We start from the raw sequence: 20798 nt of genomic DNA on the forward strand, positions 1-20798 counted from the left end.
CTCCGATCTGTTGAAGTACAACACACATCTGAGGATTTTTTTTCCTATAACTGGACGCTGATTAGAGTAGCTCCAGAGTTTGTTTGTGTTCAAATAAAAATACATTTGCTTGGTAAACTGTGACTCATAATTGCATCTTGTATTTCATTTATGAAACAAGCTCCAGTCAAACAATCAACAGTCAGTTTATATATTTTTTTCTAGTACCTTTGTTTATGTAGATACAAACATGAGATCAATTCTTGGGGTCCAAACAGTTTTCTTATTGAATTGGATCATTGTTATGATTGTATAATCTATTATAGAAGTGGTGTGGTGGCCTCTAGTGGCTCTCAGTAGAACAGCGGACCGCGGAATGATAAGCAACGGGCGGTTCTGGAACATGTCAAGGTGAACCTGGGGTCAGATTGTGGTTAGTCACAAAGCGAATGAGGCTTTGTACCTTGTTTTGTCTGGGTCTTAATTGTGGACCCCTTGGTTTGGTTGGTTTGGCTCCAAATATCAAGAGATGTTTAGTTAACAAGCCTTACTCACCTCGCGGCGTGAAGTATGAGTTCAATAGAGAATGTATTTGTCTGGGAGTTCTGAGTAAGCGTTATTGTGCCTCTTTAGCCAATTATACTGCAGATTTTATTTATTACATTACCACTTCCTGTCTCTCTACCTATTATCTCTACTACAATCAGAGAAATGTTTGCACTGATATGGCATGGCGTATCTGCTGTAAGATCAGCCCCTAGATACGTCTATGCCAGGCTGGGTCAGTCATGCCCAGCAAATTAGTATCAGAGGTACACTCATGGTTTTCCCAGATTTGTATGTCTGCCGGGAAAAGTCTGTGGCTAATTATAGACAGGTGTGTGTGTGTGTCTGTGAGTGTGTGAGTGTGTGCTTGTTTTACTATCCCAGTGGGGACTGACTCATGGGGACTCGTGTCACCGTGGGGACCTAAATTGAGGTCCCCATGAGGAAACAAGTTTAGAAATCATACAGAATGAGAAACATTTAATTTTTTTACATTTTGAAAATGTAAAAATGCATAATGTTTTCTGTGATGGGTAGGTTTGGGGTTAGGGACGGGTTATTGTAAAGGGATAGTATACAGTTTGTATAATATAAAAACCATTACGTCTATGGAGAATCAACCACAAAAATAGCAAACCAGACGTGTGTGTGTGTGTGTGTGTTTGTGTCATTCTTGAAACAAAGAATTGTCTGGGCCATATTTCACCCCAAAATCAAAAGCAAGATGTTTTTTTAATCTATATTATTTTTTGTTATATCTTTAATTATTTTAAGAGTTACCTCTGTTCCCCATACATATATATATATATATATAATTACTTTGTGAGATTCACTCCTATAGGAAAGTAATATGAAAATCGTACCGAATAGTTACATTTTTAATTTGCTATTCATCTATTTATTTATTTTTAGCATTGCAATGGGAATTGGGAATATTTGGAATGCTAGACTATATTTGATAGATGTGCGAGACTATTAGACTAGTGATGAAATGATACTGCTGCTGCTAGTTGACTTGGAAATAGCTAGTCATTTACATTTTTTTGCAAATTGAATGTCTTGATTTATATTTTTTTCAAAGGCTTAGTTTAAATTACCATCATGTTAATGTTACGTTTTGAAATTAATATATTTTGAAAAAGTGTATAACTGCAGCAGAGGCGCCACTTTTCTCTGTGGTGCTCGCGGCGGGTTCAGAGAAATGTCTACTCGAAGATGAGCAAGATAAGGGAGTATTTTAATAGCCTACACAAAACCTTTCCATTTCATCATGTCATGTCAAACTAGTTTAGAACAATTAAGCTTGCTTATAGGCTTGTTATACTAACGGTTATGATGGGGCGATAACAGTATGAACTTTTATATTGGATTAAATGAGAAACATGAATGAAATTTACTTGACACTTGAACAGTTTGCTATATCAGCAGTTGTCAGTAGCCTACAAGTCAAGCTTTTCTTGCCCGTCATGTAATGGCCGGTGCACATTGTACGGTTTTGGGCTGTCCCAGCTGAAAGATGACCATTCTTGGTGATTTCTGTGGTCGTGGCTCCCCATACACAAAAGAATTGTATTTGAAATATATTTTCTGGATATGTTTTGGAATATATGCAAATATTTGAAATTGGCCCAATAAATATATTTCATACTTATATTTCATATATTTTTGTTATATTTCAGAATATATTTCAATGTATTTGGAATATATGCCACATATATTTTTGACACTTTTGGGGACCCGTACAGAAAAAAATACATTGAAATATATTCTGAAATATAACAAAAATATATGAAATATAAGTATGAAATATATTTATTGGGCCAATTTCAAATATGTGCATATATTCCAAAACATATCCAGAAAATATATTTCTTTTGTGTATGGGTCCTAACCGGTGGTCCTACATCGTGCAGTGAGAGAAGTTCAAATACCGCCGTTGTCATGGTTTTGCGACCAAAGATTGCCAGCGATAATTTTCGGACAATTTAGCATGATCATCTCAGAGTGTGTTTGCTGCTACGACCTACGTCTACTGACTAGCCAATAAAAATGCAACATAAAATGGCGCATTGACCAACGTGACATGGCACTAAAATGTACAAAATGACTTGCCTCAAGCTCCATTTGCAAAACTGCCATGTCAAGTTGGCCTCTTTTCCCTAGCCATGACCGTGTCCATATTGTCCTCTTACAGCTTACTCCTCTTTTCAGTCCATTTAAAAACCACACTTGCCGAAGTGCGATTCATCTGGCTCTATTTGTTTACCGCTAGCTGATGATGTTTTATTCTTCTATAGCCTACTAACTTATGTCATAGCCTACAATTCAATAGGTGTCATCATCTTACAGTCTACACACATTTCGTACCCAAGTTTATTAGATCCATGTCGTACAAGTGTTATTTGTAATGATGATCTTATAGGATTGCCGAAATTGCACCGTCTGTAGCAGGCATTAGACTAGTTGGTTGCAAAATTTCCATTTAAACGTTAATGAAAGTAGTCGTTGAGCACATCCCTAATGTAGGCTATATATATATATAAAAACACCCAAGGCTTCACTATGTTTAGCATGAAGCTGAAGCTCACTGAGCTCAATAGTAGAGTGCTTGACTATGTGTGAGTGGATCAGATTTCCTAAACTGGAGCATGTCCATTAGCATCTGCCAAGCCTTTGCATCATCTGGAACAGAGTGACAGGTGCTTGTGTGAACTCGCCCCAAATCCACATCCTTTACGGTTTACAACGCAATCTTAAAATGCTTTCGGCTAGCAACTGTGAAACATACGCTAGTGATTTCACTCCACTCACCAGCAATAGCAGCATTCGCCGTCTTTTAAACAATCTCCTTTACTCGCTCACAGCATGATTGTTCTTATCCTGTAAACTGGTTTGACAGACAGTTTGTGTTAACTTGCGTCATATGGCGAGGATTATTAATGACAAAAAGCAGATGATTTCAAGTAAATATCATTTACACTGTTGCACTAAGCCCGAGGAGTTTAGCTGACGAGCAACAGGAGCCAAACAGGAAGTGTACGGCTATACGTTTGATGGAATCCAGGTAGATCTAGGTTGATTCTGTTCTGTAAGTGTGCTGGGTTAATGTTACTCGGATACATGAGCGCAACATGTGTGTAGATGCCTCGCCATTGTTCTTATACGCTCAGGTGGTGCCCACATGCTGTCGGTGCTCATTTGAGGCCATGTTTTGATTAGCAGTATCGTAAACAGACTGTATTACATGCAGACGCAGCATGAGAACGCCTCACACGAGACTGTCATTGGCTCGATCCCTTTGAATTTGAGCACGATCCTTTTGGATTTGTCCGACACAAACTGTGAAAAGTTACTGAAGGAGATTGCTAGTAAAGAAAGATGCAGTTGCACGGCCGCATACGCCGCTTTTTTTTTTCTTCAGAAAATCTATTCTGTCACTGAACATCGGAGACAAAATGTGTCATATGAAGGCTTTTTATGAATGTTCTTTACATGGTAGTGTTTCTTTTTTTAAATCCAGGAACTTCTTTCTTGGCAGGCCAGTGCGAGAGAAATGAATGTCACATATCCCAAGTATGTACTTGAAGTATAAAGCAGTCAAATAAACGATATTCCCTCCCGAGGAGAAAGGAGAACAGAGAGACATGGAGACTTCATGGACATTGGATCCAGATGAGGGTTCGTCTCTCCCTGCAGAGTCACAAAGGGATGAGATTTGGTTCTTGGGTTTCTTTCATGCATAAAAAGCAAAACCTGGGTTTGCATTTCATGCTTCTCTGTCCGTTATCCACTTCAGTGTCTTATAAAATTGGCCTAATCGGTCTTTTCAGTTTAAAACAAAAACTGATCAATTCACAATCAATTTAATATTTAATTTTATTCAATATGCATAATCCTTGAGGACATGAATATATATTACACATCGTGTCTGATTTTACAAAGATTAATAGTTTTAAGTGGTTAAATAATTTTTCTGTTATAAAATAACACTGTGAAATTTTTAAAGATAAGGAAGTAGTGACGAGTGAAACAGATTTTTGAAAATGTTGTAAATTTAGGACGGGGACTAAATTTCTATCCATCGGTTGTTGATTGGATTTTCAGATATTGACAGCACACTCCCAAATGAATGCATGCTTATAATCGATTGTGAAGAGGCAGGGTTTAAGTGGACTAAATGATAAAAGTTCGATTAAACATGACAAAGTAAAAAAATCCATGGATGAATTGTTCACAGTAATATCTATACCATGCTTTCACAAAACATATTTAATTTCATGCCGACTTTAGTTGCCTATTTTTGTCCTGTTCATCTAACATTTGGAGAGGTTTATGCTTCAGTTTTTTGTAACAATTTGCAAATGGGTAAGAAAAATCTTCAATAAAATGTAATTCGATATACAGTATATTCTCTGGAAACAAGACTTAGGGCCAGCAAAATTCCCAAAAAGCACAGATGGGAGTGGGAAGTTCTGCACAAATGCAGCCGGATCATTTCTATAATGACCAACGCTACCAAGAGCAGCGCAAATTAGCGTCTGGTTTAAGACATGCTTTTTTGGGGCGGTAAATAATGGAGCAAATACCAGTAAATTGACGAGCGCAAACCTTAGTAAATCACATTGCATGATCGATTTAAATGCTCTCCTCCCATAAATTTTGCTTCTGAAAGGGAAAACTCCTACAAATGCGTATGCAATAAGGTCAGCAGCAAAAATAACCCTATTCAGCACAAATTTTTCACTGCGTGTCTTTATTAAATCCTGACAGTAGTTTTTAAATGTCAGTAGATGGTTTGCGCTGGCGCTTAATGTCTTATGCAATATTTCTTCAAGTAAATCTTGTTTAGATATTTTTTACTGGAGAAATTACAGTGCATTAAAGGTTTAAAACCAGATATTGGCATTGAAAGATAGGACATTTCTGCACACTGTCCAACCCAAACACGAAATCTTAAGCAGGGTAGAGGCAGTCAAAACTGTGAAATATTCTTTTGATTAAAACACTTGAGTCTTAATTTGACTTGAAGGGCCCATTGATACAATCCCCCCAGATTTCCCTCGCAGCACCATTGAGCCCACCACAAAGTCCAATATTAGAAGGAATGCTTTTGTAGGCCTGAACTCAAAGCGTTTTGATTACCCTGTGATGGATTTGCGATATATAGCAATGTTGAAAAACTTTAACGCTGGCAAAGGGCAACAGGGAAAAAAGGCATTATTTCATTTCTTGCGGCTTTACTGGTAATCCGAATACTCTTTCTCACTCCTTTGCACTTTGTGGTTGAATATATGTGGTAAATTCGTGCTACTTTGGAATTTTTTCCTGGTGTTCCTCCTTGGAATTCGGTGGTGCACACATCAAAATAATACATCCAGGATTAATCTTCATTTAATTGTTTTATGAGAGGTTTTTCTTGGAGGTTTTGTACTTCGCTTGGCCGTTCATTCTGTTGCTGGAGGAGAATGAAAAGCGGGTTGAGGAATAACGGATGGATTTCATTTTTTTTCAGGGTTACCAACACTCTTCAGGGGGTTGTAAATTGAGTTGTGTTAGTTCATGTGTGGCATCCATATGGACCTTCAGGTGCGAGACAGATAACAAGAACATTTGGAAATGTGAAGGATACATTCATGGATCATAATGAGAGTGGTGTTTGTCCATGCAAAACTCAACAGTGGCAGGTTTTTGAGGAAGAAAACCTAAATCCCCCAATCATTTTGATGGATTATTCAATTACAAATGTAAGAGTCTTTGGCCTTGAGGGTCAACAGATTGAGACTCAGCAACAGTGACCAATGAGAAGACCGACCTCCTCCAATGATGAACTTAAGGGGTCTGAGACCCTGAGTACTTGGGTCATAAATCAGAGTTAGATGTCTTAGCCGATTTGTTCATTTCTCTTGCAGGAAGTCCGCTGGCATTGACCTGTGCACATGGTGTCTGCTCACCATGAGGACACACCACAGAGAGCAGGCCATGTAAACGCTCCCAGATGTATGATTAGAGCTTCCAGCACGTCCTCAAAACAAACGTCCTGTCCTTAACATACCTCTGGGAACACTTAAGACCATGGATTGTTTATTGTCCACAATGGACTCGTACATCTTTTGTCTGTTTATTCAAAGGCAGAAGCTTAGTGTTCGTTGTTTTAGCCCAGGATGTTTCCTTAATTTTGGGGTACGGACACTTCATTGAAGTTTGAAGGGCACTAGAACTTGTGTTCACTTCATACACACGCAAACATGTGAGCATTTTCAAACAAGTTTAAAAGATACATTTTAAAAAGAGAAGCTTTTATGTCGGCGGAATTTACTTTTACAGGACACGGATGAATATCTCCAGATAGTAGTTAGCAGATTGTGATTAGCAAAGCATTGCTTTGCTGTATCTTGTTTGAAGACTTGTGTTTCTTTGTTGGATAGTACAGTTTTGGATACATAAACGTTACTGCCAGTGCATGTTTCCCATAGCCGAAGTTTGCTGTGGCTTGGGTTATTTGTTTAATGTTTGTTCGGTCAATATCAGTCCTCTCTGAATGAATAACTTTTTCAACCGGTTTTAGTACATTTAAAATCAATGCATAAAATAAAAGCGCTACTGCCGCACCTGTCCTGCCTGTACCTGACACACATGCCGCCATTGGAACAGCCGAGTTCCAATCATGGAACTTGCTGTCATGCTGATGGATCTAATAATGTTCATGTATGAGTGAAAACATTCATGTTTTTTAACATGACTGTGGTATGAAGCAGGGCGCGATTTGCTAATGAGAGACCGATATCAGCGCTTTTAATTCTACCGAACTAACCGCAAGTACTGAATTACTACTCGGGTCAGTTTATTTGACGAATTAAACTTGTGAGGTAATGCAGCGCTGTTTCACTAGAGGGCTCTTCCAGTTCTTCCAGTCTTATAACTTGGTCTAACGTTACACTACTAAACAGAATTTGAATGTGTTGAAAGTTATGTTATTATATGTGTTATATGAGACTAGCATTAAGCTAGATCAACATTATAATAACATATTGACCATATTTCAACATTTCATCATGTTGGATTTCATCATATTGATTTGTTTTATGTATATTTGCTCACCTGTCTAATAAAGTACATGCAGGAGCGACGTCTCAGTCAAGTCGTGAAGCTCTGTCAAGTCAAAGTTTGTCGCGGAGCTCTCGGCATCTCGAAAACGCCACGCTGATATTGATCCTCGTTTTGGTTCTCCTTTTGTACCAAAGTCTGCTTGCCATGATCCATAATGTTTGAACGAAACAACAACAGCGCGCCGCTAAACATTACGCAGTTGTCCACATTTGTCGCCATGGTTACTATGGCAGTACAAGCGGAAACCAGGGATAACGCGGATATTACGTCATTGACAGGTGACAATGGACGGGCACTATTTAAAATTGGGAATTTCTCTAAATTGACTAATTCTTGGAAACATTTAGGATAATGTAAGTACACAATTGAAAGAAATAACACTTTGGTTTTTTTTTTTTTTTGGATATTTTGATTCTTGGATATTACATATTGTACCTTTAAATATTAGTTTGTCTTTCTTCTGTGATTCTAGAGATCATGAGTGTTTGGAGAGCTGATCAACCTCTATTTATAGACTCACCTGTTGCTCTGCACCAATCAGATTGATCAGGTGATCATTGTCATGAGCTGTAGGGAGGGAGATGTTCATTTCAGTGATCTGTGCTGAGCAGGTAGAGAGGATGTTGTAGTTGCTGTGTTGCATTCCTCTTATTCTCTCAATTTCGTCCTAATTGATACCTTCTTTTTCCTTGTCCAATTTGACTCTAGTGGGTCAAAAGTAAAGAAATGTTGCTTTTTCATTTGACAAGTCTGACTGACCAACACACAGGTTGCTACAAGGCTTATTTTCTTCTCTTCTGCTTCAACTCTACTTTGTTCATGCTGTTGTGTTATATATCATGTTTCCCTTTTCCCACCCTAACACAAAGAAAAAAGTGTGAATGAATTTTTGATGTGTGAGTGCTACTAAAGGTACAGATATATGTTTCTAAGTTCAAAGGTCACAGCCATTTCGATGACCTCCCACACTTCATGCAAAAGTATGTGAATTATTTGACACTGCTACTTTTAGAACAAGTGTAGGTGCTTCATGACGCTTTTAAATCAGGGGTTTCACCTTTGGCATCAGGTCTTCTGAACAAAAATAAATCCTATAAGGTCACTTTTTGCATAAAAGTAATAAAATAATAACTTATGTTTAGCTGCCAGTGTGGAACATTCTATTTTTGACGCTGCACAGCCACTTTAATTTCTCAGTCTGATTTACGGACAACATAAGTTGACTATGAATCTTATTTGTTAAATATTTAAATGATAGAAAGTTGCACTAACATATCGTAAAATATGTCAGTGCTATTGTTTTGTCACAAGATGCACTCCAGTGATGTTTAAAAGTTACTTAAATGTCCTAATTTACCTAAGCCACTCCTGGCTTAATCCAAATATAATATACATCTCTGTGAAACCAGGCCTTTATGCTGTAAATCAAAAAAACATGTCTCAATCCTCATCTTAAAAACAGAGAAATGACATAATGGCCAGACATGATCATTTTAATTCTGTTTTTCTCCTGATCCTCATCTCTTGATTTATCCCTCACACTTCCTTTCAGAGTCTTTCCTTGAACTTACTCTTTTATATGACGGGCTGTCTGGGACTCCTGTGGTTTAATCGTCCGTGTTTTCTCTTTTTCCGATGTGCAGGGTCCACTTGGTCTGGATGGCAAACCTGTGAGTATTCCCCAGCTTTTAAAAGACAAGGATTTATGTGTGGAAAAGATGTTCTGAATTCTCACTTTTCTCAGTGTGACACTTTGAAAAGAAAAGTTGTCTATGATTTTATTATAACCAAATACAGGCACGTCTTCACTAGACCACAGAGAAATCTCCAGTATGTTATAATTTTCTGCGCGACCTGCACATAGACAGCAACACATCTATGTGTTTACATTTGACGTTGCATGAGAAAGTGACATAAGCAAAAACGCTAAAAATATTAGATTTGAATAAGACATATGAATGTAGCTTGAAACGGATTTGTAAAAATCAGTTTTCAAGTGATTTTTTTTTTTTTTATTCGCATTTGCTAAATATAATGGGATACTACAGAGCCCCTAAATGGACATGGTGGTGGAAACAGATATATTTTAAAAGTTTTGCATTCCCTCGAGAAACTTTGCGTTCACTAGCAAAACGTTTGTTCTTAGCGAGCGAACGCAAAGTTTCTCTGGGGAACGCAAAAGCAATGACAATTTTTCCTCCCATCTCATATTTTTTTTCCATCACCATGTACCTTTAGGGGCTCTAATATATAATTTCAAAGAAGTATGTGTATTTACCGTATGGGTGACATAACTCACTTTTTTGCAGAAGCTTGTAACCGAAATGGCCACAAAGTAGATGTTCCTTTCATTTGATTACATAAGATTATTGTTATTGTTTTTTTTTAAGTACTATTGCTCATTAACACCATTAAATCTCTGGCATGTAACTGACTGTTTGTGCTACGGACGTGAATGATGGCTCAATTGTGTAACTTTTCTAAGCAATCAGAGTCTTGACTTGTGGAGGATGTGAAACAATCTCATAGACTTACATTGAAAGAGTTACCTGAGCCATATCTATAGAGGCCAGAGTATCATAGAGACTTGGAGAGACTTCTCGTTTTGACTAGAAATTTAATTGATTTGTTTTGCAGGGTACTCCTGGACCTAAAGGAAGCCAGGTAAAAACAATTTCAAATCTTTACTGTTCCGTATCTAATATTGTAGACCAATAAGTGCTGTTAACTTTTGCTTTATAATAGGTTTATGAAAGTTACCAAAATGTACACACATCTGAAAGCTGTTCATTTGTACCGCGCAAAAGAGAAATTATGGTTTTATTTTTGCATGGCATCAGAGGGATTAAACTCCTATATAAGTTTTCAGACCATTTATCGTCTCAGATATAGGGTCACACACACCACAAAGTGCCTTTTACCATGTATGTCTATCCCCAAATGAGATGGAAATAATGGATTACACACCAAAAAGAGAAAATTCATCATTGTTAGCTTGTGCAGCGGTGGTTTATAAACCCTGCTGTGCTCTTTAGCGCTGCCAAGGGAAGCCCATTTGTCCAATGTAACGTAAACCACTTCTTCTGGAAGGCAGACCACCTCCAAGCGCCATTCGTCTGTCGCTTCCTGTGAAAGACAGTTGTTTTGTTTTGACTTGCATGAAAGAGTCTAAGGTCGTCATACAGTGGGTTTCAATCAGGCATGAAAATGTGGGATTCTGGGATGCATATAACTGATGTGCATTGTAGAATATTCCATATCTAAAATGAGGAAGAGGTTGCAATTGAATCGGTTGCATCTGATTTTATACAAATGTGACACAGATTCTTTGAATGACATGACTGACTCTGACATTTTTAATTCCAGTGTGTGTATATATATATATGTATACATGCATTTATTTATTAGGTTTTTTTATTTATAACAAAACTTGCTCAATTTTTCTTTTTTTTCCCCATTTTATAAACATTTTAGATATAAAAACTAAAATAGTTTACAGTTGAAACTGTATTTCTTGTTTTAAAAAAAAGTGTCTGATATGGGTCGCAGTGAGAAGGTCATGTGAACAACCTCATAAAAATATCATATTTGAAAAATGAAAACACCGTAGACTCAGACTCTCATTTCCAGTTTCACTCAAACCATTTTCGGTCAGCTGTACGTCCATCACATTCACCGACTTTTGATCATGTTATTTACAAGTGACTTTTAAGATCAAAGATTACAGCTATATCTAGTGCAGATGTGAGGTGCTGTCTATTTAGAAAAAAGATGACTTTGAAAACTTTGAAAATGAGGTACATGTGAAAGTTTATGGACACTGAGACACTAAAGACTCTTAGCGAATGAATTATGGTTCACATGCATGGTTTTTAGATAAGTTTTTGAACTTCACTGCATTTTCCCTTAGACTTTTGTCATATCAATATTTCATTTTGGACAATCTGTCTAATCAAAACACCCAACTCTTTTATTTCTAGGGGCTGCCAGGACCAAAAGGAGATAAGGTACCCTTAGTATCTTTCTTGTCGAAATTGTACGCCACACACCCACACCCACACACACACACACACAGGACGGTTTCGTTCCGTTTCCGATCTCAGCTTCCCAGCAAGCAGATGTTTTCCGATTTCTAAAACAACTCACAAATTTCATTTGCATTGGCTTTTGTCTTCAAACACATGTTTTGGAGGGAATGTAGACTGTGTCAGGCATCAAATTAGAGTAACAAGAAACCTGTGGTAAATGAAGACCGTCTTGAAGTATTTTCCTGATTGCAGTAAAAAAGAAAAGAAAAAGAAAAGCACAACAAAACACAAACATGGAGCCTCAGGATGCTTTTTCACCTAGATCAGTGTTTCTCATTTATAGTAATATTAGAGTTATGTTCATTCTCTGCCCTGATTTCATTTATCTGCTCTTTTGTTGTTAAATAGATGGTTTACTATACTGACAGTAAGCCACTTTATATTATGAATGAGGATGTTTAAATGAGCTAAGTGGGTCAGGAAACTTTCTTTTACTTAAAACAAAAGTAGCTTATTATTGCTACCACATAAGAACAGCCACAATCTGCCACATAACACACTCAGAACACCTTAGCAACCGTCCACACAATCAAGAACCACTCAACTTCTTTTCGGAATATAGAAACATCTGTACTGAAGTTTATATAGTGCTTTGTTGCTAATTGAATGTCTTGTCTATGTGTGTTTTAGGGTGACCAAGGAGACACTGGGCCAAGGGTCAGTAGTACATGCATATTTCTGTCACTTTGAATAGATCTTTATATTCATATTTTCCATTACAATCAGATAATCAGAATGTGCCTCAGAGTAATGCAGCAGATTCCTGACTGGATGTCAATCACATTTATGAAGATTGATGATGCATCATAAACCAGGATTGAAGGGCTGAATTGTGTGCGACAGAAGGCTGAATTCATTTACTATTATAGTCAATATTCTCTCTTTCTTATATTTTCTTCATCTTTCTTTATTCTTTTTTTTCACTCACATCCAAAGAAGTGGCATTACTAGGATGCGCATGTGAATTTACGAGATGGGCAACTAAAGTAAAAATATGGGAAGAAATAAAACCCAAATCATTTTAATTTTTTTAATTTTAACTTTCTGTTGGGTTGGGCAGTTTCTTTAGGATGAGCACGCCCACACTTGCTGGTGTCCCGGTCCAATCCAAACATAGAATAGTTATTTGACTATTTTGAAATGACCAAAGAAGTGTTGATTTTGAGTAGTGTGTTCCAAAATTTTAAATCTTGCCAATGGATAATGTCCTTTTTCAGATTTCAAATAATAGTTTTACTTTTTTACTTTGAATGGAATGCATACACTGTAAAAAATTTCTAACCGATAACATCTAAATTTTTCAATTGGCCCAAGTGAAATTCTGTAAATTATACAATTAAATTTACAGATTTTCACTTGGGCCAATTGAAATTTACAGAATTTCACTTGGGCGAATTGAAAAATTTTGATGTTATCGGTCACTTGAAATTTTTGATTTGGGAGGGTTAGAAATTGTTTACAGTTTAGTAAAATAAGTATTTATTTAAATGAAACAATTTTAAAATTTTGAAACAATTACAATATGATATAATATAATATAAAAGTGTGTCTGTGTCTGTGTGTGTGTGTGTGTGTGTGTGTGTGTGTGTTTGTGTGTGTGTGTGTGTGTGTGTGTGTGTGTGTGTGTGTGTGTGTGTGTGTGTGTGTGTGTGTGTGTGTGTGTGTGTGTGTGTGTGTGTGTGTGTGTGTGTGTGTGTGTGTGTGTGTGTGTGTGAAAAAATAGGAGTTTATTAATATTTTGATTCCCTAAAGAGTGTGCTGTGTGTGTATCTGTGTATGTGTCTGAGATAGATGGCATGTTACAGAGCACAAAAACAATAAAAAGAAGCTTAACAATCCTCCCTTTTTGGGAAGCCCTCCCTGAAAAGGAAAAATACAGAGTAAATAATGTCTTTATTCTCTTCTAAAATTGCCACAAGTTTTATTTTAGGGTTGGGGTTAGTCTGTAGTAAATATAATTAGTGTAATTTATATAGCATAAGAACAATAGAAGTCAACGGGAAGCTTAGTTAGCTGAGCGTGTGTGTAGTGCTGAGGAAAGCAGCAGTGTGGGAAACCTCAACCATCCCTCAGGTCACCACATCCCTGCTAACTCAACCCTCATGCTCGCGCTGGCATCAATGTGCTGTGTCACTCGCTCACTTTCTCTCTATGATGCTCTGTTTTCTCTCTTTCTCTTTTGCAAGCCTTTACTTCTCAGATTTCTGAAGCTGACTTTCATTCTAAGCCATGTACCGGTTTTACGGCAACGCAATTTAGCACGATGGTGAATTGCAATGAAATAATCCTTACACTTGTGACTTGTCTGTTTCCATTCACAAAACTTTTCAGAGAGAGAAAGTGACATCTACTCACCTCAATGGTACGGCCTTATTTAAAATCTCTTGCGGCAGACAAAAAGAGCTGTGCTTCTCGTGCAGCTCTCTGTCAGCACAATACAGCCCTGTGAATGTGGTTTACAGAGACAAGCACACATAAATATGTTGTCCAGACAGATGTGATTTAAGACAGCAAAAATAAAACCATGGTTTTTGTCCAGTTTTATTTCAAGGTGGTAAGACCAACAATTTTAGGTACAGTTTTCTGAATCTAAGTTGTGTTTTGGCAGTCCAGACACATTGTCCTTTTTGGTCTGCATTTAGAGCAAGTCAAAATTGCAAGTATTGGTTTTGATTTTTATGACATGGCATGAATTTGAATAAATTATATCCAGTCATATCCAATTTGAACCATTCCACAAAATAATATTATATTTTGATGTAAGTTTTTTTTATGTTTTTGAAAGAAGTCTCTTATATTTATTTAATCAAAGATACAGTAAAAACAGTAATATTGTGTTCTCTATTGTAATATATTTTAAAATGTAATTTATTCCTGTGATCAAAGCTGAACTTTCAGCATCATTACATGATTCTTCAGAAATCATTCTAATATGATGATTTACTGCTCGAGACATTTCTGATTATTATCAAAGTTGTAAACAGTTGTGCTGCTTAATATGTTTGTGGAAACGGTGATGCATTGTTTTTTTCAAGATTCTTTGATGAATAGAAAGTACAAAAGAACATTTAACCGCATTTATTTGAAATAGAAATATTCTGTAATATTGTGAGTACATGTCTTACTATCACTTTTATGTCAAGAAAAGTATACAGTTTGTAAAGTATAAGTATAAAATGTATACATTTCTTTAAAAAAAAATTTTTTTATTAACCCCAAACTTTTGAATGGCATGTTATCCATTGACAAGGATGTTGGTCAATTTTGGAATCGAGTTTTTAATCGTCCAAATGGACGCAATGTTTGGTTGACATTGAACATTTCAAAAAAGCCAAATATCAGCCAAATAATTGGTCTGAACGTTAAGCTAATTTGAGCAAATTTCTGCAAGGTGTTCGTCTGGGTTTGTAAATTCTCATTCCGGTGGCAGTGAAATGCTCTTTCAAAGCTCTTTTGATGACTGGTCTGTGTATCTCTGCTCCTCTGTTCATCCTGTTCCTCTCGCAGGGTCATGGCACTCATGCAGGTCTGCATAGTAATCAGATTCTCATTAAGGTTTGTCCCTTCACTGCTGCCATAGCCTTCATCTCCAAGCCTCTCCATGTCAAGGAACGTCGTCTTCCCTTCATGGCCCCTGAGATCTTGCTCAGCTTCCACACTCTCCCTCTGTCTGAGTTTTTCAATGCTCGTATTGTTTCTCCTCAACTTTCTCCTTTGTCTTTTCCTCCTCTGTCTGTTCTTCTGGGAACGTCCTGTCTCTAACTATGGGGGACTCGCACGCACAGATGGTCTTTCCTCGTTACGATCACGGCTACATCTCGGCCGATCAGCCCAGTTTCCAGAGGCGCATGCTGAAGGTAGCATGTGTGCAAGGCATGTGCTGCGGACACTCCCCTTACTAGATCTTCATCTTCCTCATTTCTAACTTATGTCATGTCGCGTGATTGCTTGTGTTATTGTTTGTGTCTCAATATTTACAATGAAATAACCTCATCCATGTCTGAAGGATCTGAGCGTTGCATGCAAGCTGCTGCTTCAGTGAATGTGGCTGATTCGGGGTGAATGTCATATTTTACCCCATAAAAATATTAGTAATTATATTTTGCATAACGAAATGTAATGCAAAATAATGGCACAATGCAAAAATAGTAATAATACAAATAATAATTGTCCTGATAACAGATACACTTAGAAATATCCCCTTAGATATACAGTATAAGGAAACCTTGTAGTGACAAAATTGTGCCATTATACACTGAAAAACAATTGGTCTAGGATTAACAATTTTCACTAAGAAAGTGCTAGTAAATTTCACAAATAATTACAAAGCACATTGAATTATACGCAAAGTTTTAAAGTAAAAAAATTCAATTGTATTCGTAATAATTGTTGTTAATATTTATTTATGTATTATTATTATTATTATTCAGAAAAGTCAAATGACTTATATACAATAAACAACTGATGAAACTTGAAACATCATAGTTCTTCCATTCACTTTTTCATAAAAAAAAAAAAAAAACGAAATATATACTTCAAGAGAATGTTGTCTGTGCTTATGTGTGTGTCTCTTTTCCTGTGACTTACTTGAAAAATGTATTGTACTGTATATCACATATCTGTATGTTTTCATCAGGGTGATCAAGGACAAGCTGGCCCACCTGGACCTCCAGGCCCTCCTGGTGCACCCGGTGCAAGAGGGCCCCCAGGAAACACTGGAAAGGACGGCCCCCGTGGCCCAGCAGGAGATACAGTAAGACGCTTCAATCATTTGTACTTGCTTACGCGATACCTTAAAATATGTTGTGCATAAAGGGGTCATCAAATGTAAATTGTCGAGGTTAAAGCACATCAGGGATGCAGTTTGTGTAAGTATGATATTACAGATCCCTGCACATGCGTGAAAAACAGGGGCGTTTCCTCCTAGGAGACAAGGGAGGCAGTGTCTCCTCAAAAATGTGACGTTAAAAAGTGTAACATTCATTTGTTTTTATAAAGTAACATTGTCCTATAGCGATACTAGGAAAGTTCTAGCGTCTGCGTCTCTCTTGCCTCCCCTGAGCCCATTGACTTTTAATAGACCCCCCAAAGCATGCGATGGGTTTGGGTTTGCGCTATGATTGGATATGATCGGTTATGACTGGATATGATTGGTTTGTGCGATATATCCCGCCTCTTGTTTTCGTGCGCGTTCTCAAATCGGCCTTAATGAAGACAATGATGGCATTAATGGGAAGACTAATTAAAAATTAAGTAAACAACTCAGCCACTTGGATATCACCGCTTTATGTCACGTTATAATCAAATATCATCTCCACAAATGAACAATTAATTTCCATGAATTTCTAATATATCAGCACTTTTTACTTCTTTCTAATTCATTCCCTCATTTTATTAAATCATGACCACGTTGTAATAATTTGTTCCCTTATTTTAGTTCAATCAAAACAAGGGAACTAATTAGTACAACAGAGCCAAGATTTACTAAATCGAGGAAATGAATTAAATTCTTAATTCGTTGCCACGATTTAACTTAACACAATAAATAGGAATATATTGATCGATTATGCAAACAAAGACAATAGTGTCATTGTTCAGCTGAAGTCAGTTCAGTGTTGACTCAGTTCAATAACTGTGTAAAGTTCATAAATTATGAAACAAGTTCACTTGAGCTATAAAGCACTTCTGGAGAAAACAGTGATTCAGCTCAGTTAAGTCGGCCAGTTTAAAGGCTGTCTCAATCGCAGAATCCAGCCAGTGCACTGAAACGTTAGACATGTAACATGTTTACATGTATGTAACAGTCGAAGTATCATAATGTACCTAAAAAAATGAATGTGTGAAAAATATCAGTTCTGCTGTTGTTCATAAATACCAGTAGTGATATTGTATAATGTGTAGTGAGCCGGAGTCCTTACTTTCCTTAGTGTCCAAATTCGTGTACACCATACACCATACACCATACACCATACACCATAGGCTATACTGATTCACGAATTGTTATTAACGATTGAGACATCAGGGTGCCTTAGTTGTCAACAAAAAATATTCATTTAGTGGCAACAAAAAATATTATGTTAAATTAAATTTGACAGTTAAATGGATTGAACGTAATTCAATTAGATTATGACAAATTTGTCAAGAATTTTGTTGCTTTAGCTCATTTTAGCAAAGTAATTTGAACAAGCTGCTTAAACAGACGGCGTAGGGCACTAACTACCAAGGGGGCACCGAACAGTGATGTTTACTGAGGGGCCCTGATTGTACAATTGGATTTATTATCTGAAGATGTTTTTGTACTATAGCAGCCTGTGGTTTACAACAGTTACAGGTTGTACTTTAAAGGTTAAAGGCATTAGCATTGCTCCGCTCAGGCCTCTCATCTCACGGTTGTGTTTTGTTCAGCGAGAGGTGATGGAGAGAGAGAGAGGTTAGAGGGGAAAGGGGCAAATCCAGTTCATCATTCCCCCGACGGGGCGTTTGAAAACCACAGCCTATGCCAGTGCACTAAAGCTGAACCAAATATAGATTTTAAGGCTCAAGACTCATCTGGTTTGGGTAAGACACGGCCACACTGTGTTTTTGACAAGCTCTGCTGTTCCCGAACGTCCCGAAAGAGATAATGGCGCAAGTCCTGGTTCAGGAACAGTTCTCACAACATTTCTCGCCTCAGGTCCCTTCAAATGAAGTTCATCCTTTATAGTGTCTTATCAGAAAGGTAGCTTTATTAGAACTAAACGAGAACTTGAAATGATATTATTTCAATCTGAAGTTGGAATGATTCATGAGAAGCATTCATGGAATATTTACTCTTATCCCAGAGCTCAAACTGGGCTGGTTCTCACCGACACACTAGCCAGTCAGTTCATTTCACAATACCAGGAATTATTCTTCCGTAGCGGCAGATTATGAGAGAGCCAGTACACATTCTCTTCTGTTTCTGCTCGATAAGACTGTCTGTCCTCTCACTCTGACTGTTAGTTTCACAAGCCAAAATGTTGACTTTCACCACTAAATCAGCAGCATATTATAGCTTATTCTGGCCAAAAATCATTCATTCAGATATAAAGAGGTTGTCTGGTTGACATTTTAAATTACCAGACTCATTTTACTCGATTTTACATGGCATTTAGGGGTTTGGCAAACATGCGAGAGATGTCATTTACTTGAGTCATCTGCCTCTATAGTTTATATATAGACAAAAGTTTGGGGTCAGTAAGATTTTTTTTTAAGAATTTTTTTTTTTAGTAAGGATGTAATTCTTATAACATCACATAACATCACAAGAATAAATTACATTTTAAAATATATTAAAACAGAAACCAGTTATTTTAAATTGTAATAATATTTCACAATATTAATATTTCTGATAAAATAAATGCAAAATTGGTGAGCATAAGTAAAAAATTTGAAACCTTGCCAACCCCAAAATTTGTAATGATATACCCCAAAATATGTCAATGTATATGTCAAATGTAATGTATATATTTGTAAGTCAGATTATATTTATATAAATATATTTATAATATACTATGTAATATAATATTATTATATGTTATATTGTAATAAGTTATATTGGTCAGTCTTTAAGAATCACACAGTGGAAAAAAGTGTCAAAATAGGTAAACTGTTAATATACATATATAAAAAAGTGAAGTCCCAACACCTATTTTACCCCCACTTCATGCACTGGAGTAACACAATTCTGATATCATTTGATGAGTCTCAAAAACATAGTATACAGTGAATGCATATAAACACAAAGAGAGTGTGTATCTGTGCTGGCAGAAGTAGAGCTTTAAGAGTCCTGTGGATAAAACAAGAAGACACGTTCTGTTCTGGTGTAAAGAAACATTTTATGAAAGCTGAGATCTATGAAATTCTGCACCATGTTGGTCACAGATGTTTCCTTGACATCTTACCAGCTAGTTATCTTCCATTGTTATGTTTTTCGCTTGCAAAACCGCCTTGTTAAGAAGCGCAGCTTGAAGGAAGGACGGGGAAAGCGAACAGCACAGGGCTTCTGATTTTCCCAAGCGCTTCCTCTGGTTTTGCTCATTTTTGACAGGGAACAGAAAATGATGTCTCTCTGTGTTGTGGCTGAATACCAGCTTTGAAGTCTGCTTGACATAAATGACTACATTTGACATGATTGTTTGTGTGTATGCAAACTGTATGTATGGGCGCCATGTCTTCGATCACTCTGTAGATAATTTAGGTCCAGAATGAGGACAAGAATATCGATTACAAAATGAAAAACATTGCTTAATTGACATCCCAAGGAGTTGTAATCCTAGATACACCCAGGGCATCCTCTACAAGATGCATGTTATGTACGCTCTTTCTCAGTGTGTATATGACAAACACACACATACCTTGATTTTAATTATAAAAGGAGAATAAAAACATATGATAACCTTGTATCAGTAATGAGAAGGTGTTTGCTATTGGTGCCCAAAATCCGATGGTGTACGTTCAACTAAAATAACCAAAGCTTTATATCACTGCCCCCTAGTGGTTAAATAACAGACACACCAATCTCTGCACACAGTGCACAGACCCCATTTTAAAGGGATTGTTTACACAAAAATTTACATTTTGTCATCATTTACTGTCATAGTTTCTTTCTTCTGCTGAACACAAAAGAAGATGTTTTAAAGAATATTGCTATAACCAAACAGTTGATGGTAGCCATTGACTTAATAAAAAAAAAAAAAATTCTACTATGGAAGTCAACAGCTACCGTCAACTGTTTAAATAACCGTCAACAGAAGACCGTCAACAAAACAAGTGTTGACAATTTATTTTTTTATTTTTGGGTGAACTATCCCTTTAAGAAAAGGAAAAAAACAGTGAAAATTAACTTTGTGACCAACATTTTTAAAACTATGACTAAATAAAATGCAATCAAAAGCGGCCTCTCTTCTGATAAATGACATAATTTTCCTAAAAATCCTGAGATGTGAAACCAGGCATATCTCGTTGCAAAATGTATATAGTATACTTGCGTATTATATAGCATATCTCAACTGCTTGATTGCTTGTATTGTCACAAAATGTAAACTATATTATTCCCCA

General features: G+C 36.8%; 1 protein-coding gene across 1 annotated transcript in view; it reads left to right on the forward strand.

The window, feature by feature from the left end:
- The window catches only part of col23a1a (collagen type XXIII alpha 1 chain a), a 126277-nt gene that overhangs the window by 91653 nt on the left and 13826 nt on the right, over positions 1–20798 (forward strand). The window contains exons 6-11 of the mRNA XM_084431084.1: positions 9276–9302; positions 10270–10296; positions 11613–11639; positions 12351–12377; positions 15506–15577; positions 16357–16473. Of these exons, the coding sequence (XP_084287210.1) occupies positions 9276–9302; positions 10270–10296; positions 11613–11639; positions 12351–12377; positions 15506–15577; positions 16357–16473 (297 nt within the window). The remainder of the gene's footprint in view (positions 1–9275; positions 9303–10269; positions 10297–11612; positions 11640–12350; positions 12378–15505; positions 15578–16356; positions 16474–20798) is intronic.

This window comes from Rutilus rutilus (genome assembly GCF_951802725.1).
Source record: "Rutilus rutilus genome assembly, chromosome: 14".
Taxonomy (NCBI): Eukaryota; Metazoa; Chordata; class Actinopteri; order Cypriniformes; family Leuciscidae; genus Rutilus; species Rutilus rutilus.